General features: G+C 56.5%; 1 protein-coding gene and 1 long non-coding RNA gene across 3 annotated transcripts in view; one reads left to right on the top strand and one right to left on the bottom strand.

Annotated features, from left to right (window-relative positions):
* Window positions 1-8993, bottom strand: part of ATP2A3 (ATPase sarcoplasmic/endoplasmic reticulum Ca2+ transporting 3) — a 79266-nt gene extending 70273 nt beyond the window's left edge. For both annotated transcript variants that reach the window (XM_074190552.1, XM_074190553.1), the window contains exon 1: window positions 8861-8993. In XM_074190552.1, the coding sequence (XP_074046653.1) occupies window positions 8861-8978 (118 nt within the window). In that variant the 5' untranslated portion in view covers window positions 8979-8993. The remainder of the gene's footprint in view (window positions 1-8860) is intronic.
* Window positions 8994-9112: 119 nt separating this feature from the next.
* On the top strand, window positions 9113-14329 carry LOC141491551 (uncharacterized). The gene is made up of 2 exons (XR_012469634.1): window positions 9113-9691; window positions 14008-14329. It is a non-coding gene; the product is annotated as an uncharacterized LOC141491551 (long non-coding RNA).
* The last annotated feature ends 6559 nt before the right edge of the window (window positions 14330-20888 follow it).

Below are 20888 nucleotides of genomic sequence, written 5' to 3'. Positions count from 1 at the left end.
CAGGAGGAGAGCAACAAGCTCTTGTGGACTGATTGATCGATTCCGGGAGAGAGCAAAGGGGCGTCCACTAAGGTCACAGTCCTAGGCTTCCCTCTGGCCCTTGACTCCCAGACTGCCTCCTGCCCCAGTTACCTGACAAGTCAGCCCACCACTTCAGCTTCGGCCCTAGATATGGGGTTCCCCTGACCACCCCCTTTGTTAGGCCTGCTCTATCATAGCCCCACAAGGTGCAGGGAGGTGGCAGCCCCTGGGTTTTGTTGGGCCGGACACCAGAATCTGGAGCTGCTCTGAAGTGGCCACCCTTCCATCTCTCTGCAGAGCCACTGGGGCCCTTCCAAAAAGGCCCCAAGAAAGGAATGCCTGGACGGGGCTACAACTGGGCTGGAAAACGATCCAAGGAACCTGGGGAGACTCATAGGAACTGATGCACAGGAGAGGAGGGAGAACAGCAACCTTGGAGAGCAGCAACTGGGGAACCAGGCAGCCTGCTTCCAGAGGAGCCCAGGCTTCCTGTCCCCTCCAGTCTCCTCCCCCGGGGGCATCCGGGGCCCCAGAGTTTCCAGGAGGAGGATGACGAGCCCTGCTCTCTCCCCTCCCAGCAACATTTCCCCTTCCTCTTGCCAGTGTCCCTGGGGAAGAGGCTACAGATTCAGGTAGAGAGGCAAAGGCCAGGTGGGCCACTGGCACCTTGGTGCCCCAGAGTCCCTGGAGTTTTGATCCAGGCCCAGTTCACAGTCCCACTAGCTTCCTGTTTGATGGGGTGTCCCTTTGCCACTGACCACATCTTCCTATGCCTCGGCTTCTGTTCAGAGGGCTGGATTGCCTAACTGTCTAGTGACCCAAACCCCAAAAAGAAGCAGGCAGGCATGTGAAGTCAGTGACTCTGCAGCCTGCCGGGCCCCCCAGCATCTCTGAATCAGACCCCCTCCTTCTAGGACAAGTGCTTGGGGAGAGGAGGGAGAGGCAGTGGAGAGGGCAGCAAGCTAGGGCTTAATCAAGGGGCCATAAGGGTGGGAAAGGCGGGGTAAGCAGCTTGTTCTGGGACTCTGTTCCCCTCTGGAAAGTGGGAGACGGCACAACCCTGTTCCCGGGGCCACTGCAAACACCCCCGAAGGTGACATGATCTGGATTCTTGACATCGTCGGTCACTTCTAAGGCCCACCACTGACCTCCCCCAGTGCTTGCCCTTTGTTGGATCAGGAAGACAAATGTGCTGAGCCCCATCTCCACTGCCAGCTGAGGGGCAGCTCCTCTGACTCTGCTGCCCAGCCCGGAGGACCACCCAACACAGCAAGACTGGGGGATTCTGTTGGAGAAGTCTGGGACTCAGTGATTTAAAGACATTTTGGAAGGAAGGAAGAATCCTTTCCTGCCTCACCTTTGGGCTCAATCCAGTTTTTCCTGTCCTGTCTCAAAGAGGACAGTCAGGGGGCCAGGGACAAGGTTGGCCAGGCAGGAGCAGATGGGAGAGAAGCCCCAAGGGCCAGGCTAATTGAATGGGCACCAAGGAGACACTGGAGGACTCCCTCTTCCCTCCCCCAAGCAGGGCAGCAAGGGGGAGGTCGTGGCTGGGCTAGTGCTGGGGGAACATCCCTGGTGTTGGGGAGGCGGTCCCAGGCCATCTGCTGCTGGTACCCTCCTCCTTCCTTAAATAGTGAAAACCAGTATTTCAGCTTTCCCAATGTCAGCTCAAGGAAAAGGAGCACATAAACACGCCAAGGCGGCTTTTCGTAAAGAAGACAGGGGTGGGGGGGCACTTTATATGTGTGCAGGTAACAATAAAACAAATCCCTGTTGTGGGCTGGCCAAGGAAAGCAGCTAACTGCAGCCAGAAGGTCCAAAAGGGGCTGGGACTGGGGCTGGGACTGGGGCTGAGCCCACCCCCACCCCTCACTTCGGGGACAAACAAGGCTCTCCTTCCCTGAAGGGCCAGCGGCCGATCCAAACTAAATCCTTGCTCACACGGCGCCAGAGAGGCAGCCATGACCTCTGCCCCCCAGAGACCCCAGCCTGTGCCCTTGGCCCACTCCCCAGAGCAGGCAGAGGCTGGATGGGACCCCTGACGAGGAGCTGGACTGGTCTGGCCTTGAGCAGTGGGCCGAAGGCAGAGAAAGGAAGGTCCCAACCTGGCCAGGTCGCCTGAACCCTCAGCCTGGATATATCGGCGGTGGTGCTCGCTGCCCCTCAATGCCATTCACTGTCCATTACCCACACTTGCCAGGAGGCAAAGACATACCATCCCCCACCAGGGTAGGGTTCACAGCGAGCAGGCAATGGGGTAGGGAGTACAAGCTAGAGGTGAGGCACAGAAAGGAGACTTGGCCAGGGTCATATGGCCAATCACCGGAGGAGCTGGCTTCGGGCTCCCAGGCCCACTCTGGATGTGGCAGTCCCTTCCTGGCCCACTTGGAAGGTAGCAAATTGGAGGTGACTCCCATGGCGCCTTCCCCAGAGCACCCAGAACAGTGGGGACGAGAGCCTGGACCTGGAGGGAAGAGTGGGGGAGCCAGGCAGACAGTAGAGGCATCGGGGATCTGCCAAGGGAGGTCGCTAATTGAGACATGAATTTTTCTGAAGAGAGTGGAGCCTGGTGCCCAAGGAAGCAGCAGCAGGGACAGTGTGAGGTCAGGGAGCAGGAGTCTTTGAGGTCATTCCCCTCAGGTTGAGGCCAGAAGGGCAGCCAAGAAGCTCCTCAAGGAAGCCTTCGGGGAAGGGGCTGGAGCATGGGTGTGGGGCGAGGTGGCCAAGTGGCAGCAGCCAAACCACCCAGCCATTCCGGGTCCAAGAGTCTACTCCCGCTGACCTCCGCCCTTGGTGACCCTCCCCTGGAAGTGAAGCCACCCTGGCGTTGGCTGGCCGCCAGCGGAGGCAGCGAGCCAGGACTCAGACTGGGGTGGGCCAGCGCAGGAAGAGGGAGGAGAGAGGACCCACCAACCTCTGCTCCTTTCACACTTGCCTTGGAGGCTTGTGGGAAGTCCAGATCTCACACCTTAGGCAGGACGTGGATCAGCCGGGGGCAGCCAGGGTCGGGAAGGGCCCAGCACCGTGGCATCAAGCACAGTTGCCCCTGCCTGAGTGGCTTCCCCGGGGAGAGGTCAGGCTTGATCTGCTTGTCCCCAGGGGAAAAACAAGAACAAAGGGCAGGAGCTGTCAGGAAAACCTCCTGGCCAGCTGGCCACTGGACCGAGGCATCCCTCCTCCAGGCCCGGGTGCTGTCCAGTTCTGCAGACTGGCTGCACCAACACTCCTTGCTCCCGGTAAGGGAAGTCTCAGGCAGGCACACATCTGGAGGTGGGAAAGGAGAGGAATCCAAAGGATTAGGTAGGGATCTGCCTCCCCCCTCCCGGGTGAGATTTAGTCAGGGTCTGGTCTTTGCAAGTTCACCCCGAAGCGGCAATGGGCCAAAGAGGGCTGTCCCTCCACAGCCGGGGCCTTCTCCCCTCTTACAAGAACCTGGGCAGGAAGGAGTTGGTTTTGTCTAAGCTAAGGCCCAGGCACTAAGGGCCCTGGGGGGAACGGGCCAGAAGCTTTTCTCTCCACATCCATGAGGCCAAGCCTCTTGAGACCCAGACCTGGGAGTTGGACAGAGCTGCTCTTCAAGGCCACCCTCTCTCTTGGGACACTGTGCCCATGGAACAAGGAGGCCAGCTCAGGAGGGGGAGCCCGAGAAACCCAGGAGAAGGCTGGGCAAGGAGGGGGTTAGAGGAAGCCTTGTTGGCAGCTGCCCCCCCCCACTTCTCTTAGCAAAGGGGCCAGGCCCAAAGAGGACAGCAAGAAGACAGAAACTAAGAAATAGTTCAGACACTAATAAAATGGCATAACAATGGGAATGCTCTCCTCAGGAAGTAGGCATTAGGGGTAGCATGCCCCCCTTTTACAGACCAGGAAACTGAGGTTCTGGGAGCTAAAGCGACTTGGCCAGGCTGCCCCCAGGGCAGTGCACTATTCATAGCTCTACCCTGTCCCAAGCCATCTTTCTTAGGAGCTAGGAGCCAGCACATTTCTGCTGTGCAGAGGCTCTGGGTTCAAATCTCATCTCTGTCCATCCTGGTCACACAACCCTGAGCAAGTCACTGCACATCTCAGTACCTGAAGTTAAAAAGCCAAGACAACCTTGAAAAGGAGACGCTGTCCCCTTTCTGTGACATCAGTCTGATGGCAGTTAAAGTGTCTCTGGCCCCAAGGGGAAAGAGACCCCCAGGCCCACCCTACCTACACATGCTTATTTGGGTTTGGAGACTTCCAGAGATGGAGAGCTCATTACTTGCTGAGGCAAGTCCCCTCCATTTGAGACCACTCTCCTGGAAAGTTTTCTTGCTTATGACATCCCACCCTGGCTCCTGGTCTTCACCAGTTTTGGAACGTCTATGTGGGCCACCCACCGGGCTTTTGCTGTACTCTACCTTGCCACCCTCATGCCATCTGATACAGGTCAACCTTCAAGGTCCGGTTGTTTCTTGTTTCTCCTCCCCCTCTCCTCCCTCCTCTCCCTCCTGACACTCCTCTGCCTCCCTCCTCCAGCTCCTTCCACCCCCTCCTCTTCCTCAGGGGAGGAGGATCCGCCTAAGCCCTCACCTCCCCTAAGACCCACCTCAGGTTCCCATCACTAGCCAAATCCAGAACATGCTAATCACCAGGGAGCCTCTTGGCCATCTGGGGCTTAGGCTGAGGCTAAACCCACATTAGGTGCTAAATCAGGATTTATGGAATTGAACCTGGTCCCCTGCCAGTGTCTCGGTTCCCTCTGCCCAGCTTGGGGCAGCTGCCAGCAGGACTGGCCTCTGTTGTTTGTGACCCTGGACAAGTCACTACTTTTGGGGGCCTTGATTTTCTTGTAAAAGGGAGGGTGATCATCTGAGCACTTCCTGCCCCTGGGGGGTTACTGTGAGTGGAGGCCTCAGAAAGGGAAGAACAAAGCAGGCTGAGGGTCCACTCAGCCGCAGGGGAAGGAAGTTCCCTGAAGGCAGGGACTAGAACACAGCAGGCATCAAATGTTTGCACAGAGGGCTGAAGGGGCCACTTGGGAAGGCATGGAAGGAAAAGGCAGAAGTTTTTGGTCTCTTTTCCACTGACTGTGGGGACCAACTCCCCCAGGGCCCTGGGCCCCTGGCTGCCCCCAAAGGGAGTTTCCTGAGGCTGTATTTGCTTAGGGACCAGATCTAAAGACTAGAAGCCCCACCCCACCCCCAGCCCCTGGCAGGCTGGGCCTGAGGAGCAGCAGGCTGATGAATCAGCCTTGAACAGATGCACCGAGGGCGGAGAAGGTGGGGCTCCAGGCAGGAGATTGGGGGGGGGGCTGGCAGGTGAGTGTGAATCCCCCCATGGTCCCAAGGGCAGAAGGACGAGGCGCTGGGGGCTGAGGAGGGAAGGCGGGCATTCCTTCACCCTCTGAAGGCAGCCGAGCCCCAGCTCCCAGCCCCAAGCAGCTCCGTGGCTCCCTTCCCCCTGCCTCGCGCCCTCCCTGCCTTGTCTCCCCCACAAAGACTAAAGAAGCGCTCTGACGTGGATGCTAGCCGGACGGATGACTGGGCCAAGGCCCCACGGGCAGCAGGGGTCTGAGGCAAGTCCTGGGCCACAGCCAGTGGCTGCCTTCCGGAGGCTGGAAGGGCCCTGTCCAAGGTCCTCAGGGAGGAGCCGGACCTGGTCGGGGAGGGCCCTTTCAGTACGACTGGCTGCTCCATCCAGATGGGGGCTTGGGCCCCAATACTGGGGAAAGCTGTGAAGGAGAGCGGACCCAGCTGTCCACCTGGGGCAGCAGGTGCGGGCCAGAGCCCCTCTTCCCCTCAGGTCGATGCCTGGAGCTCCCAAATGGTCTCTGGACCCTCCCTTCCCTGCCAACCACAGTCAGCCCTCAGGGGGTACCCTCATGCCCACACAATAGAGAGTTCTGGGTCGAGTGAGGGGGACCTCTGGATCAGGAACCTCAGAGAATTGGGTCCACTATCCCATTTTACAGAAGGAGAAACTGAGGCCTCTGCTAGGATAAGGGCATTGTCCAAGGTCATATAAATAGGAAATAGCAGGGGCAGGATCTGAACTCAAGGCCTCTGTCTGAAGGCAGCCCCCTTTCTCTAGCCTCCACTGCCTTTACCTTCTGTCCCTATGCCAACCTCCCCCAAGCCTGGAGCCTCTGCCCACCAACAGACTCAAAAGCTGGTGATGGTCAGGTTCTGGAGGGTCTCCATCCTCCTGGGGCCTGACCTCTGACAGGCCAACCCGGGGTTCTGAGTGCCAAGGCCTGGGGGCAGAGGAACCAGCTGGGCAAGTCCCTCCCCCAAACAAGAGGAAGGGCCGGATTCCACCCGCCCACTGGCCCTCTGTTCCAGGCTGTACACACAGAGGGCTGGGGGCGGCCAGGCTTGGACCCCACTCCAACAACACACGCCCAAACAGTGGAGAGAGTGAGTCAGCGCCATGCCCCCAGACGCTGTGTACCCACTTAAGAACAATCACACTGAGGGGCACGCCTGGACAAGCCCCTCCCAGTCACAGCCACCCTCTGTGCCCTGAGCCCTGGCAGTCCCCCCTCTCCCCCACCACGTACGGCTCAACCTAAGAATCCTGCCCCCCCCCACACACACACCTCTGCTCTCACCCACCATCAAAGCCCTCCTAGGGATCACTGAGGCCAAAACAAAAGCCCTGTCTTAAAGAGAGGGGCTGGAAATGCTTGGACTCTGGTGGCCCCTGAAGACTTAGAAGACATCCGGTGGCATCAGGGGAGGTGGCTCTCCCTCAAAGCCCTCCCATAAGCCACTGGAAGGCAAGCCGGGCCTGGTCCCTGTTTTACAGATGAGGAAACTGAGGCTGAGGAGACCTCTTCTAGCATTGTCCAGGCCTCTCCGCACTCAGTTTGAAGAACCTGGGTCTCAAGCCGCCTCCCTGAGGCTCTGGGTACCAGACAGAACCTGCCCTGGCTACGGGGGCCTCCGAGGTGCCCCCCCCCATTGACAAGTGACGCCCTGGAGAAGAGGCCACAAGTGGGCCCCCTCGCCAATCCCTTCCCGCCCGCAGGTCTCCGCCAGCCCTCTAAGGGGGACATTCAAACATCATATTTCTCTCCCAGCCAGCTCCTCCCTCAAGCTAACTAAATATAGGAACTCCACCAAAAAGGCCATCTTCTGCCCCGGAAAGATAATGTTTACACCCGTGACAGCTTGAATCAACAGAGAAGCCCCAAACCTCCACTTGACAGCTGGGGAGAGCAGCTGAGATCTGCAGGGCTACGGCCAGGCCGGCCGGGCCAGGGAGGGGGGACCGGCAGAGGCCCAGGCAGCCTGCCAGCCCCGGGAAGGTGGGCCCGGGCAGCCTGCCAGCCTGCCAGCCCCGGGAGGGTGGGCCCGGGCAGCCTGCCAGCCTGCCAGCCCCGGGAGGGTGGGCTCCTCTCCACGGCGCTCCGAGGGGGGACGAGGAAAAGGCAGCTCCGGGCCAGGCTCCTGCCGCAGGGCAAGGTCGGGGAGGCAGGCAGGGTCAGCCTTCTTGCCCCCAACCCACAGAGACTCGGAAGCAAAGGGCCTAGGCCAGGGTCACCCAGACCCAATACTCGCCATGGCTGCCTCACTCGCAAAGGCAGCTCCCCAGAGGTGGGGGTGGGGAGTGGAGCGCTGGGGGATCCCACCAGGCAGCCCTGCAGTCAAGGCTCCTGGCTGGGAGGGCAGCTTCGGGGGACAAAGGATTTGGGGCGCAGGGGAGAAAAGGAGCCAGCCGCTGCCATGATTCCCTCCCAGGGCCAGGCTGAGCTGGCCTTCCCAGGGCCGGAGGAGGGGGCAGGCGGAGGGGCCAATTCTGGAGGTGAAGCAGGCGCGCCCGGGGCCCCGGGGGAGCAGCAGGTGGGGACAGATGAACTGGAACCTGGCTCCCATTGGCTCTGACCTCTGTGAGGTCACGAGCCCACCACCCAATGAAAATCTCGCCAAGAACATCGGTTTGAATTGAAATCCTGGGGGGGGGGGGGCAGGTGGCAAGGTGACTGCCCTCCAGACACCCCCCATGGCCGTGGGGGGTCTGGAAAAGAGGACTGTGAGGGAGCTTGGCTAAGGGGGCCTGGAGAGTCCCGGAGGAGGGCGCCGTGGAGGCACTGGGGAGGGGGGGCTCGCTCAAACAGCCGCATAGAAAGGGCCTCTGCACCCCCCGACGGAGTCATCCAGAGCCTGGCGGGGGCAGGGGCCCAGAGAACAGGGGCTTGGGGTCCAGCCCCGACGGGCCCGCTCTCCCCCAAGTCTCTGCCCCTCCCGGGACTACCGGGAAGCTGGGAGACACCAGATGCTGAGCGGGGGCACCCCAGAAGTCCACACCCCCGGAGGGGCCGGCGAGCCGAAGCCTCCCGAGGAGGAAACTGAGGCTGGCCCTGGGCAGGGAGGCCACAGTTTGGCAGGGGGCAGGTCCCTGGGTGGGCTTGGGCCGGGGGACTTTCTGGGGCCCCTTCCGGCTCTCCGTTGGCCGGGAGCAGGGAATGCTCGGGGTCCGACAGGGCCGGCCAGGGCGGGAGCGGGGCGCGGGACGAGGGGGTGCGGCTTGCGAGGGGGCCTCAGTTTCCCGGGGAAGAAGCCCACGGAGGGCAGGGGCCGGCGGCGGGCCCCCGGCTGACAAGGAGCCAGGGCCACCCCGACAAAGGCGGCCGGAGCCCCCCCTCCCCGCCCTCCTCGGGGCCGGGAGCCTGGGGAACTGCTGCAGAAGCGCCCGGGGCCTCATTTCCGGACCCCCCGCCTGGGTGTGGGGCCCCCGGAGGCGGCCGCCACAGCCCCAGCCCCGGCCCCGGGCCCTCCTCCGCCTGGCGCTGCGACCCTCGGGGCCCCGACTGGTCCCCCCGGGGGATGGCAGGAGTCTCGGGGGACCAGCCCCGGGGCAGCCCCCCACTCACCGTTGGGGCCGTAGCGGCGGCGGCTGCAGCGGACCTGGTCCGGGCTCAGGCCGCAGCTCTCCCGCACCGAGAAGCGGCGCAGCACGGCCGCGGCCGGCTGCAGGTGGGCAGCCTCCATGGCGCCCCGGGGCGCGCAGCCTGGCACCTCCGGCCGAGCCCAGGAACCTGGCCGGCGGGCGGCCCGGGCGAGCTGGGGGGCGGGGGCCCCGCCCCGGCCCCGCCCCGGCCCGCGCCTCCGCCCCGCCCCGGGGCTCCCATTGGTGGCCCCCGGCGCCTCCGGAGCCTCGGGGCCCCCCGAGGAGCGGGGCGGCGCCTGCCCACTCGCGGGCAGCTTCCGCCCGGGGAGCCCCGCTCCCCCGGGCTCCCCCCCGCGGCCCGCCCGGGCCCCCCCACATGGGGGCTTCTCCTCGGGACGCCCCCGGGGTCCCCCCACTTTACCCAGGGGGGAGCCGAGCCCACCGGCCACTAGACCCCAGCGCACCCCTCAGCATTCCCTCTCCAAGGCCTCCCGAGCCTCGGTTTCCTCGTCTGTAGGATGGGTGTGAGAGCCCGCCTACATCCCGGCTGCTGCCAGGCTAAGCCCCCCGACCCCTGGCAGAGCCATTGGCCCCTAGTCGACAGCCCCCCCAGCCTGGCAGCTCAAAGCTGCCTCCGAGGAGTTCACAGTCTCTGGGGAAGAAAGCCCCGGAAGCTCCATGGGCCCCATGCTGAGATCTGCAGGAAGCCCCAAGAAAGGTCCCCTCGGAGCCGGCTCCTCTAGGAGGAGCTCTGGAACCCAGAGAAGCCTTGCAGGCAGTGGGGCGCCCCAGCAGGATGGCTGCAGGGTGGCGGGTGAGGAAGGTGCCCACTTGGAGGGGACAGAGGGCAGGAGGAGGGCAGCAAACAGCCCCCCCTTCAGCTCTGGCAATAGCGAGACACTGGTCATCACAGGGAGCCAGCCAGACCCCACTGGTCATGGGGCAGCTGCTGGCTTGGGGAGGGGCGCTGGAGATGACCCTGAGGGTCTAGGGAGGAGAGTGAGGGCCCAGATCAGCCCCAGCCTGGACCCGGGGAAAAGAGAGGAGAAAGGAAGGGGCAAGTGCCACATGGCAGCCTGGGGCCTTGGGTTCAAATACCAGCTTTGCCATTTACCACTTCCTCAGTTTCCCCCTCTGTCAAATGAGGGAGATGCTCTCTGACCTCTGAGGTTCCTTTGTCACTGCTGATCATTCCTACAATCTCCATTCAATTCAACCCCTGTTTCTTAGCCTGGGAAATGGGAGAATGGGGATACGGGGAAGGTGGGAGCTGGGGCAGGGTCCCCATTTTTATTGAGTCAAGCTTGAGAGGTTGGCAGAAGCTCTGGACACCCAGCAAGGGGCTGGAGATGTGGAACCAGCCCTTAGGAACGGGAGTGCCCGGCAGAGACCTCGAAGGAGGCCCGAGGACGGAGAAGACTTCCCAACCAGAGCCGAGAGGGAGACCAGAGGAAGGCCCAGGAGAGCTGGGGGCAGCCCAGGGAGGACTCGGGAGGAAAAGCCGCCTCAGCGGTGGATGTGCAGGGATGCCAAGGAGGAGTGGTGCTGAGGCAAGGCTGGGGGTGCCGGCAAGGGAGCGGGTGCCCTTGAAGATGCCCCCGTTCGCTTCTGGGCCCGCTGGCTCCCCCAGGGGAAGGTATGCGGCAACAGCTCCTTCATCACCCTCACGCAGGGCTGGGAAGCATCTCGACCAGGCTGGTGCAGAGGGATTTCTGTGCCAAAGCAGACCGGCTGCCCAGATTGGACAGCGTGCAGCTTCCTTGCAAAGGAACAAGGCTGACGGGAGGTGGCTTGCTCACCGGGGTTCCTTCACGTCAAACCCACAGGGGATTACCATTTCTCCCAACCAGGCAGGCAGCTCGAGGGGCTCAGCTGGGCTCCGTCACTCTTCTCTCCAAGATGGTCTCCTACAGCAGATCAGAAGCCAGGAGAGTGGGCACTGGACTGTGGAGAGCTGGACTGCCACTGGGGGAAGGAAGGGGCTTAGGGCTGCAGAGAGGTCCTGGGGCTTCAATATAAAAGTGGGGGAAGGGGCTGATCCCAAGACCTGATACAGGAGGGCAGTCAGCACCAGCTCCCGAAGGCTGAGCGCCCCATCTACCTGAGGGGTCCCTGAGGTTCCTTTTGCCCAAGTATTCCCAGCAAGGCCAGGGTGGGATGCAGCTATTTCAGCCCACCCCAAAGGATTCAGTGATGTGCTTTTCTGTATGATTGGGAGCACAGGGCTCCTTCCGGTCTCTTCAGGGTCTGTAGGGGTCCTACGCAGGCTCTCCCAGGCAAAGAGTTGGCTGATCCTACTGAGTCAGAGAATCTTGGTGACTGCCAGTCCAGGGCTTCTGCCCCGTGAACCCTTTGAAGAGGCCCTAGCCTATGCAGGCAAGTCTCTTAGGCCCAGAAGGGCTTCGGGCCACATCTGAAGTGCAGAGGAGAGGAAACCCAGGAAAAAAGAGGAACCATTCCCAGTTTGAAGCACAGCAGAGAGACGAGGGGCTTAAGGGGCAGGAGCACCCTTGATCCCTAGCACAACAAATCTTGCTTCCCAGAATAGCTACTCAGAAACTTCTGTTCCTCTCCCAAGCCTCCCGCACCTCCTCCTCGGCCCAGTCTTAGCCGAGGACCTCCCCTCGCAGGCTACTGAGAACATAGAGACCATTTGTTGACTGTTTTCTCCCTTTTCTCAAAAGACCCTGCCATCATCTCCCGCTCTCTCCTTCCTCCTTCTGCCAATAATGGTGGTCTTTCCTTTGCCAAGGCCAGCCCCTCAGCATGTGCCCTTAATCCTTGTCCTCTTGCCCATCTCTTCTCCAACAAGCTGCTGCCTCAGCCATCCCCACCCTCAAATCTTTACTCCCTCCATCTACTGGCTCTCTCCCTATATCTTCAGACATGCCCAAGTTTTCTTGCTGCTCATGCTGCCATGCTACAGCTCTCCTCTCTCAGGCAGACTCATCAACCCTATGCCATCTGGCTTCTGACTTTCTCACTCACATGAAACACTCTCTCCAAGGTTATGAGTGATGGTGATGATGGCCTAAGCTGTGGTGGCTGTGTGTACAGGGAGGAGTGCTGGTAACGAGAGAGAGACACTAATTGGTTATGGGGGTGGGGAGGAAGGGTGTGTGAAGACTCAGGGTTAACATAAAGTTTATGATCCTGGGAGGCTGGAAAGAGGCTGGTGTCCTTGACAAGAATATGGATGTGCAATGATTTGGGGGGCATGGTGGAGAGATGAATTCTGTTTGACAAAATTAGTTCAAGCTATCTCTCAGAGTGATTCAGTTTGAAATAGCCAATGATCAATTGGTGATATAGGGCCCCAGGTCAGTGGAGTGACTGACTGAGGTTGGATAGACAGATCTGGAATCATGAGTATAGAAATAATAGGAACTGAGGGAGTGTGTGTGTGTGTGTGTGTGTGTGTGTGTGTTTGAAGGGGAGACACTTAAGGGAGAGTTATGAAGAGGAGAGGCCTAGACCAGAACCTCAGAGAACATCTGGATCAGGGGAGCATGATAGGGATGATCGGTCAGCAAAGACTAGTCAGACAGAGAAGGTGACCTGGGAGAGAAAATGATGCTGTGCAAACTGCAGAGGAGAGCACCCCAGGAGGAGAAGGTGATCAGTAGTGTGGAATACAGTAGGAGAGTCCCTGAGGAGGTCTGAGAAAAGACCATCAACTCCGCCACTTAAAGCAACCACTGGTAACTGGGAAAAGATGAGTGGCAAGGTGACAAAGGATGGAGGAGTGAAAAAGGAAGTGGAGGCAGCCCTTTCAAGTTTGACCACTAAAGGGAAGAGAGATGTGGGCCCCTCTAGCAAAGGTTTGGGGGCATAGGAAGAGCTGGGTATGTTGGAAGATGGTAGGAAAGGAAGCAGTTGACAAGGACAGGTTAGAATTTGACGGAGGGAGAGGATCCATGATTGAGATCTTCCAGAGAAGAGAGGAAGGAATGGGATGAAGGGCACTTGTAGGGGGACTGGGCAGCCTTGGTAAGAAGGACCATCTTCTTGGTAGAGGCAGGAAAAGGAGCAGAGAATGAGAAATGATGTCAAGGGACGAAAAGAGGGCAAGGGAAAGGCGTGTATGAGTGTTGAGTGATGGGAGCCATTCCAAGCAAAGAGAATCAGAGACCAAAAGCCAGCAGGCACCTCTGAGAGTCACTCCCTAGGATTCGATGTGGACCCTTATTTGGCACTAGAGAAGCTAAGACTGAGAGTGACTTTGCCTCACAAGCCCATGGCAAGTCTCAAAGTAGAGGTTGGGACCCAGTCTCCACACCCTTGGTCCTGGGTTATTGCCACTACACGAAGTGGTAGGAGTGGACTTTTTTGATGGTACATCTGGGGGACTACATGAACGACCAAAGTCCTGGCTGGACCCCAGGTATGTGGGTCTGTCTGCTTTGCCCTCCCAACCCTGGCTAAAGCAACATCTGCGTGGTAGCCACAGATCACAGCTCTTGTGGAACAGAGCTAGCAAAAAATAGTGAGAAGGAGCAGGTACTGGGACCAAGAACTCTTCCTGCCTCTGGGACCCCCACCCCCAAGTCTGGCAGACCTCCTAGGATACCCCAGTTCCCTCTGGCACCTGGGCAGGGACTGACAGCTCACAGAGTCAGAGGAGCCCTATTGATCTGGGTATCTAGCTTGCCCATGTTTAATTCCTTCCTTTGGGGCACATTATACAAAAAGCTCTGCTGAGCTCCTGTGTAAGGGATGGGGGGGGGTATTATATCATCCCAGGAAGGACCCCTCAGTTGAGGGAGCTGAGGCTGCAGCACAAACCCAGATGGAGAGCAGGAAGTCTCCCCACAAGGGCACCATGTCCTGTGGTTGTTGATGTGGGCTGGGGATCCAGGATGTGTCTCATTCATTGTCCCCGGGGCAGGGAGGAGGAGGGGTAACCCTCCCCTTTCCCCCCACTTTCCCTTCACATCCATCCAACATTCAATCACTCAATCAACAAATGCCTCTTAAATCCCTGTTCTTTTCCAGGTTCTGTGGTAAGTTCCTGAGACAAAGGCAGGGAAAGTAGTGTATCCCTTCTGGCAAGGAGCCCACAGTCTAATTGGGAGAAGTGTAAAAGGCAGAGGGGAGGGGAAGGTAACAGGTTCTTTCTTCATTAACCAGGACCTACTATGTGCTGGTCCAGAGAGGAGGTGACACAGAGGTCTGTGATGGTGCTCATAGCTCACAGATCACCTTGGAGGCAAATGCTTCTGCAGAACAAGAGAGAGGAGGGTCTCCAGACCCAAAGAAGGAGAGAGAAGAGGCAAAGAGGGGTGGCTGACAGAGGTCCAGATGCAGAGAGGGGAGGACATCGACAGGGTCTCTGGGCTTGAACCATAAGGATTGGAAGCCCTTGGAAGCCCTCATTTTTAATTTTCCCCTTTTCTCATTGGTTTTATTTTTCCAAATACATGTTTTTCCAAATACAAAGTTTTTCAACATTCATCCATATGCCTATGTATATTTTTATGTTACAAAATTTCCTCCCATCCTCCTTCCCACCCCCTCCCCTCAGCGGTGAACAGTCATCCACATTTGTGTTAAGCATGTTTGCAGATTAGTCATTTTCGGTATAAAAAATTGGGATTAAGGGAAAGAAATACATAAGAGAGATTTTCTTTAAAAAGTGAATGTAGTGTGTTCATCAGATTCTGAAGGGCTTTGTTTTGTTTTTCCTTTTGCTTTGTTTTTCTTCCTCTAGATGGGATAGCATTGTCCATAGCAGGTCTAACAGGGTTGAGCTAGCTCTCTGAACTGCTGGGAGGAGCTGCATCCATCAGGGTTGATCACCTCACAATTTTCTTATTGTGTACATTGTTCTCTTGGTTCTGCTCCTTCCATCAGCATCAGATCCTGGAATTCATTCCATGCTTCTCTAGAGTCCGACCATTTATGGTTTCTTATAGAACAGTAATATTCCATAGTATTCATGTCCCATAACTTGTTCGGCCATTCCCCAATGGGTGGGCATCCCCTCAATTCTAATTCTTTGCCACTTTACAAAAAGAGCTGCTAGGAATATTTTGGAACATGTGGGACTTTTTTCCATTGTTGATGATTTCTTCTGGTTATAGACCTAGTATTGGTATTGCTGGGTCAAAGGGTATGATCAGTTTTATTGTTCTTTGGGCCCTCCCCTCATTTTAGAGAGGACACTACGGCACAGAGAGGGTGGGTGACTTGTTCAAGGTCAGTCACACACAGAGGTCAGAGTCAGGATTTAAACATGTTCTCTCCACTTTACCAAGAAGTCAGATTGCCAGAGACTCAGAGAGATGAAATGAAATGATCAGATCCCTCTTTCTGGAAGATTGGAAGGAGAACAAGGGTGGCTCGAGGTAGTAACAGGGTCAAGGGAAAGGTTTTAGTTTTAAAATTGGGGAGATTTATGAGTAGGGAGTCATCAGCATAGATGGAATACTTGGGAAAAGTCAAGGAAATTTGATTTTTATGACTGTTACTGCCAAATAGATACAGAGGAAGTCAAAGGATTGCAAGTTCACATTAGCCTGGCTTTGGTTGCTTATACTCAGGTGTGGTAACTCCCAGCTGAGACTAGGGGCTAAAAGAGCTGTAAGACTGACCTTGTCACCCAAACTATCCATTCTCATCTTGTCCCTCATTTCTTCAAACCCATTCTTTTACTTTTCTCTGATTACTTCTTTATTTCATATAGATATACCCAAAGTATCAAACTCCTGAGCTGAACTAGGTCAAAAGATAACCGGGTAAACAACACTGTGAGATGATCAGCTATCATGGATGCCAACTCATCATACAATGATCCTCTCAACACTTCAGTGACCATGGACAATCCAGAGAAAAAACTACAGAGTCTGAATGCAGAGCAAAGTGGACGGTGTTGGCTTTTTAAAACTTTTATGCTTGTTTGTCTTTCCTATTTTTTCCCCTTTAGTGCTGATTCTTCTCTCACAACATGACTACTATGGAAATATGTCCATGACAATTATACATCCATACCAGATCCTTTGCTGCCATGGTGGGGGAGGAGGCAAGGGAGGGTGGTGGAAAAATGTGGAACTCAGAAACTTGTAAATGATTGAATGTTGAAAATGAACTTTGCATGGAATTGGAAAACAGAAAATAAAATAACATTTTCAAAAAGCTTAAAAAGTATGATGCCTGGTGGAGGCTTTGGCTTGGTCTTCAGGGAGACCCCAGATGGCATGTGAGCAATATTGAGGCCAGTAGGGAGGGTCTGAAGATGCAAGAAGCAGAATAAACATAGACCCACAGAAGACAGGATGAAGTGACATAAGGCATCTTTCTCTACGACCAGAAAGAATGAATGAAGAGAGAGAATGAATGAAGAAACAACAATTCTATGGTAAGAAAGAAGGGGATGAAAGTTGAAGAATTCAGAGAAGCTGGAGAAGAAAGTCTGGGACTAACTGAGACTAAGCAAGCAGAACCAGGGAAGCAGCGCCCCACACCCCTCCCCCAGACTCGAATGGAAACAGAACACAGAACTGACAGGAAAGTGAATCCTGTGAAATTAGGATAAGCAAGTTTGGCCCCAAAGAAAGAGGAGAAAATGCACCTCCTCTCTTCTTTATGAAAGTGGGAGGCTCTGGGTGTGGAACATCGCCTTCCTTATTAGATTCTGTCAATGTGTCGCATAGTTTTGCTGAACTCCATCCCCCCCCCCCCCTTTCATTCCTTTGACCAGAGGGCAGGAATCTGTGTCTTGTGTAGGGAAGCAAGAAAGAAAGAGAAGTGAAGATGATACAGGAGGAAACCAAATAAAGAAGACATGACCCAGAGAGAAATGGCCAAATTAGCTAGGAGCAAGGAAGGCAGATCCATCCCCAGGGACTCATTTCCAAGGCTTCCTTGGGTCCCCAGATGTCCAGGCCTGGGCATGGCTGAGCTGGGAGGTTGAGGGAATAAACACTCCAAGTTGTTCACAACAAGAGATTCAAGGGTTCCCTCTGTTGAACCTTGGCACCTTGGCAGCTGTTGGAACCTTTGGTGGCCTGTATCCATACTTGATCCCTGAGCATCAGGTCACCCCTTGTCCCTCTATTTCCTCCCAGACTTCAAGCACCTTGGATCTCCCACTCTTCTCAAGAGCTTTGGGCCACTCCTGAAGCCAATCCCCTGATTGCAATCCACAGAATAGTCCATTTCTTTATCCTTTATTAGGTGACTGTGTAGACACTGCTGGGGCCAGGAGTACAAGGACAATAGCAAACCCATCTCTGCCCCTGGAGCTTCTGTTCTCCTGGAGCATGCTGGAGAAAACCACAGAGAGTCACTTTGCTCTGCTCTGACCATGAGACAACTCTGACTTAGCATTAGAACATCCCTCGTGCCTCCATTTTCCCGCCTAGAGAGGGTTGGAGGTGAGAATTGGAAAAGCCACTGGCTTCTGACCTTCTCTCCACCTGCCGTGCAAGTGAGCAAAAGCTGGTGTAGAGGGAGGGAAGCCCATCCACACCCCCCTCCCCTCCTTGGGAGCCTTCATTGATGACAAGGACAAGTCATCGAAAGACAGTCCCTCATGGACCCAAATCGGATACTACAACGTGGCTCTGAAGGGTTGCGGTTTCCTTCCTTCCCTTCCTCCATTCTTCTCTCTGTAATTCTTTCTACTTAGACCCTTCCAAGCAAGGAATAGCCAATGTCCTGCCAGCTTGGTCCTCCTTGCTTGAAGGCACTAGGGTGGGAATCCAATGAAACCACAAAACGGCCCTTTCCTCTGGGCCTTCCTTGGGAGCGACCTGAGCCAGACTACCACACAGGGCTGGGAGCTAGCCCTTGATTGCCCTTGCCCACCAACTCCCAGCCCCAGCTCCCGGACTCCCTCAGAGAGGAAAGAAGTCAAGTGGCCCTCCCTGACAGAAGGCAAGCAAAAGGGCCTCCCACTCCCACAGACTGGCTCCGTCCTCAGTCTGAGTCCCACAACGCCACATTGCCCACCGGGAATTGTTGAGGCATCATCTCCATTTTACTGATGGGGAAGGGTGTGTCTCTGGAAGTCAGGTCAGAGATGGGACTGGAGTCTGGCTCTTGTGCTTCACCCGTCCCCCACCTGGGGCCCTCAACAGAGAACCCAGGCCTCCTAGGTCCCAGCCAGCAGCCTACTAGTCATGGACCTGGAGCCCTGAATGCAAAACAGGCTGCTAAGTCCACCTTCATTTCCATAGTTTCCTCCTTTGATCACCATGGACACTAGTAAACAGTGAAAGTCTGGGCAGCCCAGGCCCTTCCTTGCTGCTGGTCACACCCTCCCCACCAGCTCCCCAGGACTTTCTGTCCCTTCTGAGAGCTCAGAGCCAAAAGGAGGAAGCTGCTGGGCTCTGGGCCTGGCTGCTTATCTCCCCGGCAGCCTGGAAAGGTCAGCCTTGTCACACAAGATCTTGTGGCCCGGGTGGCTGCTGAGCCCTCAGGGCCATCTCCGGGGCCTTCCTGCTGCTCCACTGAGGCCCCCAGAGCTCATGGGGCAGAGCAAGGAGCCAGAGTGGGGGAAAGAGAGATAGGCCAAGCTTGTTTCAGTTCAGGAAGAACAAGAGGTGGTTCACCCCCTGCCCCCTCCACATTGAGTAGACCCCCGTTCAGGGGGTTGTTGTTTCTGCTGCCCTGGGAGGGCCAACCAAGAAGGACAGGCCAAAAGAGTAATCAAGAGCCCGGAGCAAAGAGACCTTCCAGGGCCCTGTCCCACATCCTCCCTGTGAGATCCAGACACTATCTGGGCCTCTGGACATTCTGGGAGCAGTTGGCTTCTGGAAATGTCTCCTGAATAGGGGCTTGTGGCACTGAAGCCTCCCCTCCAAGAGATTCTAGTTTAGCTGTGGCTGATAAGACAAGGGCCCATGGCAGGGGCCAAGCTTCTGGAGCCCCTTCCTTTGTTGGAGGCCTCTACAAAAGGGACAGAGAGTATGGGTCATACAAAGAGACAGGCATGGATTAAAGGCCTGGGTTGGGCCCTGGGACATGGGACAAAAAGGAGGGCCTCTATTCCATTGTGGGGACACGACAGGTGCTTATAGAGTTCTAACAGCAGACCAGTGCCGCAGATATCTGGTACTAGCTCCCAGGGATCAGGTTCAAATCCTGCCTTCCAAAGAGAGGGCTCAGGCCCTTTGGCTCCTTTTAGTCCTTCCTGTGGAAAAATCACTCAAAGTCTCAGGGTGGTCTTGGGTCCAAGGTCTCCCCAAGAGAGAGTGCAAAGAGTACATGTGAAGACTAAGGCAGATCAGGAATAGGACAGTTGTTTATTGCCTTTACACAAACTCAAGATTTAGAACACAAAAGACAGACCCCCCCACCCCCAGGTTGCTTTCTGAGCATCGATTCTAAACTGGAAGAGGCCACTGAAGGAGAAGGTCCTAGGAGCTGAGGAACCCTCCCCACACTGGTGTTTGCAGGTGGACCCCCAGAGGGGCAGCTGCTATTCCTTCCAGGGGTTTTGAGGTAACCTGTGAACGACTAGTTTGCTCAATCTCTCTCATGAGCCCCCATAAGTATGCTTTCTCCTAATCATCAGCCAGGAGACTCAGTCCTTTAGCAAAAGCATTTCCTCAAATGACAAAGAAAAGTTGTTCTTCCCCAAACTCAACACAATTATACCCAGAGTCCATGAGGGAAAGAAAGAACAAAAACATCATGGATGGTGCGACTGAGATCCACACCTGACCAAGCCTCTCAGTCACCCTCAGTGACCTTCCTTTCTTTTTTTTCCAAGGCAGTGGAGTTAAGCAACACAGCTAGGCAATTATCCGATGTCTGAGGTCAGATTTGAACTCAGGTCCTCCTGATTTCAGGGTCAGTGCTCTATCCACTGTGCCACCTAGCTGCCCCCTGACCTTCCTTTCTCTAAAGGTCCTCATGAAGTTCACTGTGGGATGTGGTATCAGGGATAAATGGGCTGCTCTGCTCCTCAGCTGGTCAGACATTCTGAAGGATCATCTACCTCTGCTCCATGGGCTGCTCAGCTGGGCATGAGGACGGTGCCACTGCACTGGCTCCTCACCTGGCCCAGCTGCTTCCTGGCTCCTCAGAGGATCCACCTCACCTGCTCCAACCTTTCTGCTGACCCCTGTACTCTCTCATCTCCAGCTGTCATTCACACATCTCACTCTGGATGCCCAGGAGACATCTGAGGGGTTTTTTTTGGGGGTTTTTTTTTTTGGCAAGGCAATGAGGATAAGTGGCTTGCCCAAGGCCACACGGCTAGGTCGTTATTAAGTATTTGAGGTCGGATTTGAACCCAGGGACTCCTGACTCCAGGGCCGGTGCTCTACCCACTGCGCCACCTAGCCGCCCCATCCAGGAGACATCTGAAGCCCAACATGTCCCTCAACCTTCCCCCTCCAGTCTTCCCTATTTCTACAGAGAGCACCCCCATCCTCCCAGGCTTACAACCCAGGCCTCATCCTGGACTCCTCGCCCCCAGACCCAATATGGTATCGATTTCACTTTTGAACAACATCAGGTTCACCTCTGTCCCCACCTGGTACAGACCCTCGTCACCTCCCACCTGGACTAGGCCTGCAGGGGGTGTCCACCTGCCCCAAGGCCCTCCCCACACCAGTCCATTCTCCACTCCGCTGCCAAAGTGATTTTCCTAAATGTAGGTCTGACCATGTTACCTCCTATTCAGTGAACTACAGCGACTCCCTAACTCCCCTAATATCTCTCCTGCTTTTCCAGCCTCTAGAAGACAGGATGTCTCCCTTCAGCATGCTTCTGCCTTCCTTCTGGGACTCTGCCTTGAGTGGAGCCCTCAGCGAAGGGAAGGTGGGGGGAGAGATAGCCCCTCCCCAGGGCCCTGAGCCGCTGTCCGTGTGCCTTACAGCACTGCCCTGGCACTAGCCAGCTCCGATCAATGGGACTGCCCACTAATGGGGCTGCCCCGTGGCCTTGCTTTGTCCCTTCCCTCCCTCCCTTCTGCAATCTGACTCTCAGCCTCACTGGTCTCTTTTTCTCAGGAGAGATTCTCTCTGTCGAGGGCACCACCATCTGACCAGTCAGACCTG

This window comes from Macrotis lagotis, chromosome 6 (assembly GCF_037893015.1).
Source record: "Macrotis lagotis isolate mMagLag1 chromosome 6, bilby.v1.9.chrom.fasta, whole genome shotgun sequence".
NCBI lineage: Eukaryota > Metazoa > Chordata > Mammalia > Peramelemorphia > Peramelidae > Macrotis > Macrotis lagotis.
The sequence above is the reverse complement of the archived record's forward strand: the minus strand, read 5'-3'. Positions and strand labels throughout refer to the sequence as shown.